The sequence below is a fragment of the Toxorhynchites rutilus genome, chromosome 1 (genome assembly GCF_029784135.1).
Source record: "Toxorhynchites rutilus septentrionalis strain SRP chromosome 1, ASM2978413v1, whole genome shotgun sequence".
Classification (NCBI taxonomy): Eukaryota; Metazoa; Arthropoda; class Insecta; order Diptera; family Culicidae; genus Toxorhynchites; species Toxorhynchites rutilus.
This window is the reverse complement of record NC_073744.1, coordinates 79,930,895-79,939,843: the sequence shown is the minus strand read 5'-3', so window position 1 is coordinate 79,939,843 and position 8,949 is coordinate 79,930,895. Positions and strand designations below refer to the sequence as shown.

General features: G+C 37.0%; 1 protein-coding gene across 1 annotated transcript; it reads left to right on the top strand.

The window, feature by feature from the left end:
* The first annotated feature begins 2,619 nt into the window (after nucleotides 1-2,619).
* On the top strand, nucleotides 2,620-3,573 carry LOC129761748 (single-stranded DNA-binding protein, mitochondrial). Its single transcript, XM_055759497.1, has 4 exons — nucleotides 2,620-2,840; nucleotides 2,945-3,053; nucleotides 3,110-3,343; nucleotides 3,448-3,573. The coding sequence occupies exons 1-3, from the start codon at nucleotides 2,729-2,731 to the stop codon at nucleotides 3,330-3,332; spliced, it is 444 nt and encodes a 147-aa protein (XP_055615472.1). The 5' UTR covers nucleotides 2,620-2,728; the 3' UTR covers nucleotides 3,333-3,343; nucleotides 3,448-3,573.
* Nucleotides 3,574-8,949: the final 5,376 nt, after the last annotated feature.

Here is an 8,949-nt window from a genome sequence, read left to right as displayed (position 1 = left end):
CCTGAGATATTTTTTGTAGCACGTTACATGTGTTACGCAGTCTGCTCGAAATATCGACCTATTACTCGACCAATACTTCATTAACAAATCACCTTATAATGGATCGATATTTTGCCATTTTGCAAGTATCGGGTTTCTCAATAAGAGCGCTACATTTTTTTGAATACAAAGAAAAACGGATATAATTATTTGAAATGAAATTCTTCATTCATGTACAAGTATATTTGATGCCATTAATTTCGACGGTTTTTTCAAGCTTAATCGGCCGATACTGTTGCAATTTCACGTTCGATATTCGTACGAAGTTCATCAATTGTCGCAGGCTTGTTGGAATAGACCATAGACTTGACGTAGCCCCACAGTAAATAATCTAACGGCGTCAAATCGCACGACCAAGGCGGCCAATTGACTGGGCCATTCGTGGGATAACAGGCTCACCAAACTTGGTTTCCAATAAATCGATTGTTAAATTCACTGTGTGTCCAAGTTCATATCATCCAATTCGGGCCGAAAATATTCGGTTATCATTGAGCGGTAGCGATTCCCATTCACAGTAACGTGCAGGTCTTGATGATCACGGAAGAAGTACGGCATAATGACGCCGCCGGACCATAAGCCACACCAAACCGTAATTTTTTCGGGTTGCAATGTTCACTCATGGAGTACGTGTGGATTGCTGTCTGACCAATAACGCATATTTTGCTTATTGATGAATTGATTGATGATTGAAATCATAATTCGATGCCAAAGCATGTGTGCCATGCTACGATGGTACATGTACACCGCTAGTACAGTTGTATGTCTGTCCATGATATCACGAAGCTTTTCTTTATATTTTGTGTTTTTGTTTTTGGAACGTAACAACTAACTCAATGATAGATTATAACAATAGCATAGAAAAAATCTGGTGTAGCGAACGATCCTGAGTATAATCACATAATCCTCCGTTGATCATCCTTTAACAAATCTTTCCCAAGGCTAGAGGTGGGCTCAATTTGTAATTTGAAGTTTTTATAATGAACAAAATCGACAAAGACGGTCCTCCAGGATAGGTGGAATCAAGGCGTCTAGAAGTATATCTTAAGGTGGGCCAATTTGCTAAAACCATTCTTCAGCTATCTTGGAAGTCTACTGTGTTCTGTTTGTGAACAAAACACAATACCCTTGTGCCCAAGCTCGCTTGTGATCAGTCTGTCTCTTCCACGCTTCAAGCAAATAATTCCCCTTCTGCTTTCTTCCGTACTGTTTCATATACCGCTCCCCTAACCAACTTAGTGACGAAACGGCCTCACCTTAGAATATACTTCTAGGCGCCTTGGGTGGAATGAAACTGTATAACCAATGAACGTATGTACAAATAGGTTTCAAAATTCACACAATGTATAATTCTAACTTTCTTTACATTGTTAAAGGTTATTTCGCGGTTCATTTGACTGGCAAAAATTCACAATTCAAGAGCTTGCAAAAATTTGATAATTTTTGACGTATGACTGTCTTTGTTGATGTGATAAATGACACACAATATACGATTAGACGGATTTTTTTTGTCTATGGTACAAGTACATTAAGATGGTTTTATTCAATTGTACGCTTAATAATGTCTGAACTAATCATCGAGACATCTATTCCAGTCTTGTCTTGGCAAATTAGGAGAAATTATTACATTATAGCCAATATTGTTTCGTTAAATGCAGTTAAAAATAAATTTGAAAACCTTTATCCAACTCCGAGGTGTGATGGAAACGTTTATCCGACCATACTCCATTTTTTTTAGTTCTGCCTAGACTCTAATATCAAAGAGGACGATCTTAACTGACTGTCTGACTAATAACAGCTAATGACTTTTTGTTAGGATTAATTATAAAAAAATCAAACAAATTAACGAACAACAAAGGTATGTTTTATTCCAATTTTATTTATCACTCAAATTCTCCTACAACACATCAAGTAACAGTTTTGCATACAATTCAGGCATTAAATTGCACGAAACCGATACTTTACACGATTTTTTCCATCTTACGACAGCAAGAATTTACCAGATTTACTCAAACTATCCAACTAGATGTAAAGTCTTGCTGAAAATTTTGCTATGAAAAAAAATAAATTGATTCCCGATGAGGTTCAGGAGTTACACTTATGCATACCAACTCGTGATATCTTAGCTCATCCTAATCCTATGTTCCTGTAGTTTACGATCTGCTTTTGAAACAACGATTCACTTTTATAATCACCAATTTTATTTTCCCGATCCTTCTCACAAACGTGCGCTCTCTTCTTCCCTCTGTCTGTCAATCCCTTCTTGTATTTATTTCTGCTTTATCAGCATTCTTTACTCTGTTAATCATTTCAAACACAATACTACGAGGGGCACGATACTACAGTTCCCAATATATGTCTTCCTCAGGAATACAAATGTTTGGGGGAAGTGAAGTTGGTTAACTTCAATTCCCTAAAATCACCTGAAAATTCGTACAACTTATTTATAGAACTAGGCTCATTTGGAACATTTTAAATGACAGGTCCCCGAAGTGCTGTAAGGTTTGACCATCCCTGATATATAACACCATTTCTTCAAACCGTAACGCACGCTAACGCCAAATTGTCAGTGCCTGAGACGTCAGTACCTATGAAGTCACATGGATGTCAGAATAAATTGCATTTAGTATGAGATGAATTGTTTACAGCTGGTAAACTGTATTTAAAATACCGGTTAATATTTGTAAAAAGAATGAATGGAATAAGGTTTTCGAGAATGTTCCTCGGCAATACTATTCGTAGCCTTCAAAGAGGACTGTTCCCTATCCGATTATATTGCAGTGATCCTTCACGTGTTGAGAAGAGTAAGTGCCGGTATTTGTCCGGAACATGAATGTAGATAGTTCCAAACCAGTTGTCGCAATATAGTGATGAAATAAATATTACTATATGTATCACCCTTTTCCAGCCGTGAACACTGTAACGTTACTTGGCCGTGTTGGGGCAGATCCCCAAAAGCGAGGCAATGAGACACATCCAGTTGTTACATTTTCAGTTGCAACACACTCAAACTATAAGTAAAATGCAGTTTTTTTATCCTTGAATAATTGCTTTCATCTTTTTTTTTAATTAGGTACGAATCCGGCGACTGGATGCAGAAAACCGACTGGCACAGAGTGGCGGTGTTCAAGCCTGGTTTACGTGACGCTGTCATGAGCTATCTGCGAAAAGGGCAACGGACAATGGTCACAGGGAAAATAACGTATGGTGAAATAACGGATCAGGAAGGCAAACAGCGAACGACAACGAGCATCATTGCGGACGATGTAATTTTCCTTCAGAACCAAACCCAGTAACCATTAATAAAGTAAGAAGTTCGCTAGACCTCTATTCTTACATTATTTTAGTTAATCGAATTATGATCTCTCCCGATTCACGTAAATAACATGAACCAATCCTAAATGTGTTCAGTGCTACGTACGTTAGGTCCGTGGAAAGAGTTATTCTGTAGGGGAAATGGGGGGAATTTGGGCCCCCGAAGGAAATCGCTTAATATTTCCAAACCAATACGGTCTAAATAAAAAATGTTACATTGTATACTGCGCTACACTTGTTTTCTCTCAATCAATAATGTTTAATCATTATATCGAGTTTCAAACAACCAAATATATCATGAAATAAAAGGTATGATTTTTGGACATTAAAATTTTATGCGGGTTGATTTGAACCGTCTGTGGGGTGATTTGGTCCGGTTCGTGTTTCATCGAACAAAAAAACTTATGTTTATGTAAAGTGATACAAGATAATATTACAATCAGTAACAATGTTCTGGGATTTATACCAGGTGCCTTGCCTAGCTTCCTGATCAGATAAATTGCATTGAGACCATTTCGAATTCTGCATGGATCTTTTCACTGTTATTCGAGCATTTTCAAACACTTTTAATGCTGAGACAAAGAAAAACCGTCCTTGATAGCCTATGTTGCTCCTTCAAGCTCCTACTTCTTCTATCGTTGTCTGCTCATCCTTTTTTGTAATTCAGCCGTATCTGAAATCAATTAGACCAAACAAAAGCTTAGGGGGTCTTCGTAGCCACTTGGTTACGCGTTCGCTTACCAAGCGATCGATCGTGAGTTCATACTCCGGGCCCTCAATTGACCATCCTTTTGTTGTTATAGAATAACTACGTCCACGCAACCATCATGGAAATCGATCCACGGTCGAAATAAGATCGATTCATCCATACAACTGCTCTGCTCTGCAAGACACATCGGGCTGCTGTTCTATTAATAACTCAACAATGATCAATATCAACTGTCTCCGCTGTCCGGTCTGCTGAACAATGGATGAACAGAAAGAATACCCTTACGCCTAAATGGCTAGTACTGTGTAATTTACCATAATGTAATGGAACAGAAAACTTAACGCCTAAATGGCTACTACTAACTACTGTGTAATTTACAATTTATAGAAACATAAACATATGTACATGTACACGATTAAAACCCGGCTCTGTTACAGCTAAAAAATGCTGATGAGCCTAATAAATAAATAAATGAGATAAAAAAAAAACAAAAGCTTCAAACCTGTAGGACCAATTCACCCCACAGAAACGTGTCATGGTCACCCCACACAACATGCAAAAAATAAAATGCAATTAATTTCATTTATTGTTATCAAACTTACTGTTTCGCTTTATGAAATTGTTCCTTCTCTGTACGCGAACAGAACTTTACTGCACAATACACAAAAAGTTTGTTTAATCAGCGATAAAAACCTTAAAACCACGATCGAAAAACTCACATTTTCTGACCATCAAAGTGCTTGATGTTTCATGCTACCGTTTCCCTCCACCTGATAAATTTTATCAAACTTTATTTTACGTTAGGTACATACGGTTCAACAATAGAGGGAGATGACATAAAAAATCCAAGTTGAACCGTACTTTTCGAGATAAAGGGGTGGTCCAAATCACCCCGTATGTCACACTCACTAATACAATTTGTTGCATTTACATCCGCATGTTTGACGGAACTACGAATGAAATAATATGCCAAATAGAAAAAAAAAACAGATCAACTGGGTAGCAGTAATAAGTTTACGAGAATTTTTCATTTCAATTTTCGTTGCTTCACGTTGGCCTCATCCCGTGTGCCCAGTGGAGAACGCTCAATTAACCGTGGAGATTCACTGATGGCGGGATTTGTTTATGGTGCGTAGGCTTGAGGGTAAACTAATGATAAAATTATATCCATTGGAATTCAAGCGAACGCAATTGAGTTTTGTACAGACGTTGTTAACATTTATATTTGGGGTATTTGATTTGTATGCTGCATTTGTTTGGGGCTGTTTTTATTTTGATTTTACCTTACAGTAACAAGGGGAAAGGAAGAAATGTTGGTATGAATTCGCATGTAATGCGTATTAATAACAGGCAAATAATACGTGTTTGTATTATTTTTTCAAATAAAACAATCACTCTGAATCTTAATTTTAATCGAAATAAAAACTAGGAGAGGGTTATATGTACTAAAACAATGGCAAAACACTGCAAACAACAAGGCAGCAACAATACAAAAGATAACTAAGTGCCCGTGCGAACAATACAATTGCTACCTATTGAATTCCGACTTCGGTGGCATTATTAACCCCTTCACGTATAACGTCGAACCACACTCGTGGCGATTAGACTGTGCCAGAACGTACATCGAACCTCACTCGTCGTCTATCGATGTGAAATGGATACACGCTTCAGGCGTGTGAAGATGCGGAACTGCTACGATCAGAGATGCCAACCTTCTTGATTTTTCAGAATTTCCCAGACTTTTTGGCACGCTCTTTGATATCCTGACAAACACTCAGTTTATCCTGATTTTTCTGAAATGATCCTGATTTTTCCTGATTTTTGTATTCTTCACATTATTCGTAATAAATATACTGGTTTCCATGCAAAAGTTTTATGTCATGATAGTTAACCGGTTCGCACTTGTACATATCTTACATTTAGTTGAACTTTGTACTAATCTCTACTATGAATTGTTTCGTGGCTTCCAAAAACGGTGCTAGAAAATTTCATAATACCAGATTGTCTGCGAATTCATGAAATTACAACGAGATTAAGTTTGAGGAACAACATTGTTTTATTGAGGATAATGTGTATGTAGATGTATCCCCAGAGTTATGAATGTAGGATACGTTTCAGAGTGTAAAATTACTCAAGAGAAAAAATTTTCGAATCGATAGTCAATATAAAAAAATATATATATATGTAACAAAGTCTGATTCAAAGTAGAATCAACTTTAATGATGGTACTATGGTAAATATATCTATAACCGTACTAAATATCATAAACATTAGGAAAAATTCAACAAGTCTTCCACTGCTGATATGCTTTACTCATTTTTTGAGTAAAGATTCATTCCAAAGCATGAACATTTTAATATTGATTTCTCTGCAATTGACTGTAGCGATGCTGTAGGTTTTTCGGAAAAATATAAACGATCAAAAAGTTATGCGAAACACTAGCCTGTGCGAGGATTTATACCATGCTTATTAATTCTTTAACATATCCGGTTTTCGCTCGAAGGAAGATATACTCTGTTCCTGGTGGACTTGGAATGGATTCTGTACTATGAGCTACTACCAAGCAACCTGTTTCTCACATGTATGGCTCGCAGCAGTTTTCGACTAGGAAACAAACATGTTCTGGGAGGATAGAATATTTAATCTGTGTGAAAGATGATGAAAGATTGTGAAACAGAACAATGGATATAAAATTAAATTATAATGCTTTGATCGACATTAACTTTTCGGACAACCTAATATGAGCTATCCTGGTTTAACCTGAAATTTATTTTCATTTTTACTGATTTTTTAAAATTATAGTTGGCTACCCTGGCTACGATCGTAAGTAAGATACACACACTCAGCAGAGTATCGAAACGTCTCACTGTGCTCTTGTTTGGGCCCTATTATTGGAAAGTAAATCGTACGGCGAGGGGTTAATCTTCCTATACTCGCGTATACAGTGACTCAAACCCTTAATCGTACTCCACCATGCAGATTTCTTTTTCTTTCCTTCTTCTTCTTCTCCTTTTTGGCTTTAAGAGGGTTCAAACTTTTCAGTTCATTTGCCTCTAGTTCCCTATCTTTTGAAAATCGAAAACAAGCCTTCGAAACATTCTATTAACACCTTACGGATCGCTCACGAGATTTCTCGTTTTCGCGTTCCTTCTTCACGGACTTGTGTGAAATTAGCGGATGAAAGTTTCTGTTGTGTGCAAGTTTCTGTTCAACGTATTGCTGGATTTGATGAATAATGAATTATTTGAGTTGAAATAAATTGATGGTTTATCAAGTAACAACTTTCAAAATCATGCTCATTAGATAGAGAATTGAATCATTCATCTTTCCACCTAATTCTTTTTATTCTTGATCGTGACAGAGAAAAGTTATAGACTAAAACGCAATGGGTCAATATAGGGAAATATACAGAATTTTGAAAATCAAAAAAAGTTGTTCGAATAGAGTTATCGAAGTTATTCGATAGAGAAATATTTTACCTATCTTCCTACCACAATTTTATTAATCGGAAAAGGGTCTGAGAAAAGTTATAGGCCAAGTTGTATGGGAGAATTATTTTAAAGAAAATTGAAAAAAGTTATTTGGAAGGACCGAAAACACATTCTCGAGATAGCACTCATTCGATGAAGAATACTTTTATTTATCTTTAGCCAGATTTTCATTGGTCGGAAAAGGGTCTAAGATAAAGTAACCAGATGGTTAGAGGTCTAACGCGGGACACAAAAAAAAGGAAAAATTTACGTTTTGCGAACATGAGCGAACATTTCATGAATAAATTAGACATCTTTAACAAGTCTCATTTATTTATGAAACTCATAACATGTGTCCCTGCAATTAAACCTGATCTGTATCATTTCTTTCAACATATCGGCACATAGTTGTAATTTTTCGGTGGTACAGATTTTGTTTACGCTTGAAAAAGCTCGCTCAGTCAGAGCATTTAAGCCTGGCAAGCACGATTCGAATTCTACAATTTCATTTCAAATTACCGAATGGAATATTTGAAAATTTGAAGCCATTTTTCAACAATTTTAGTGTTAACGTATGCATGGCGATGGAAAGAAACAGGAAAAGATAATTCGATGGAACACATTTTTCTTGAATCTTATGTTTATTAAGCTTTCAATAAAAATTATTCAACGCTATTGACTCGCAACAGCCATGGCGAAAACAATCAAGCAACTTGATGTTTTTTTCGTGCTGCCAGCTCTCGGAGCGAATAAGATGGACATTCTGAGGCACTTCATGTCCACCGGATATAGCCGATTTGGTATTTACAACATCCTCTCCCTGCCACTCCTTAAGCGGAGAGATCGAAACAACCGGCCAAACGGTGGAGAAGAATCTGGTCAAAATGCTGGAGCTGGAGGTATGGTGAAAAACTTCTTTCCGGTGAAGCGCTGTGTCGTACTCATAATGAATGACGAAATCTACTTGACGCTAGAATTCAACGAATGGTAGGGGACCGGGTACATTACATACCACACCAAGGAGGTAAGCATTGACGTCAAATGTATATTCCACACCAAGTTCTCGAAGAAGGCCTTCTCTGGCTGACGATCGTAGGGTCGTCCGACGCTTCATTTACGTTACTTCTTCAAACATCTCTGCCTCTTCCTGTCCAGCATCCACTATTTCATCCGGCTTATTTAACACTTTAAGGACCGGAAAAAAACTGTAAGAAACACGCCTGGGACCGCACGTTTTGACTTGTGTGAAGTTGCTTGCTTTGCTTGTAAGTTTTTAAGAGGCTTTCAACTTTGCAGTTCATTTGCCTCTATGTGTGAAGTTATCGGATGAAAGTTCTGCGGATAAAAGTTTTTGTTGCGTGCAAGTTTCTATTCAACGGCTTGCTGGATTTAATGAATAATGAATTATTTCAGTTGAAA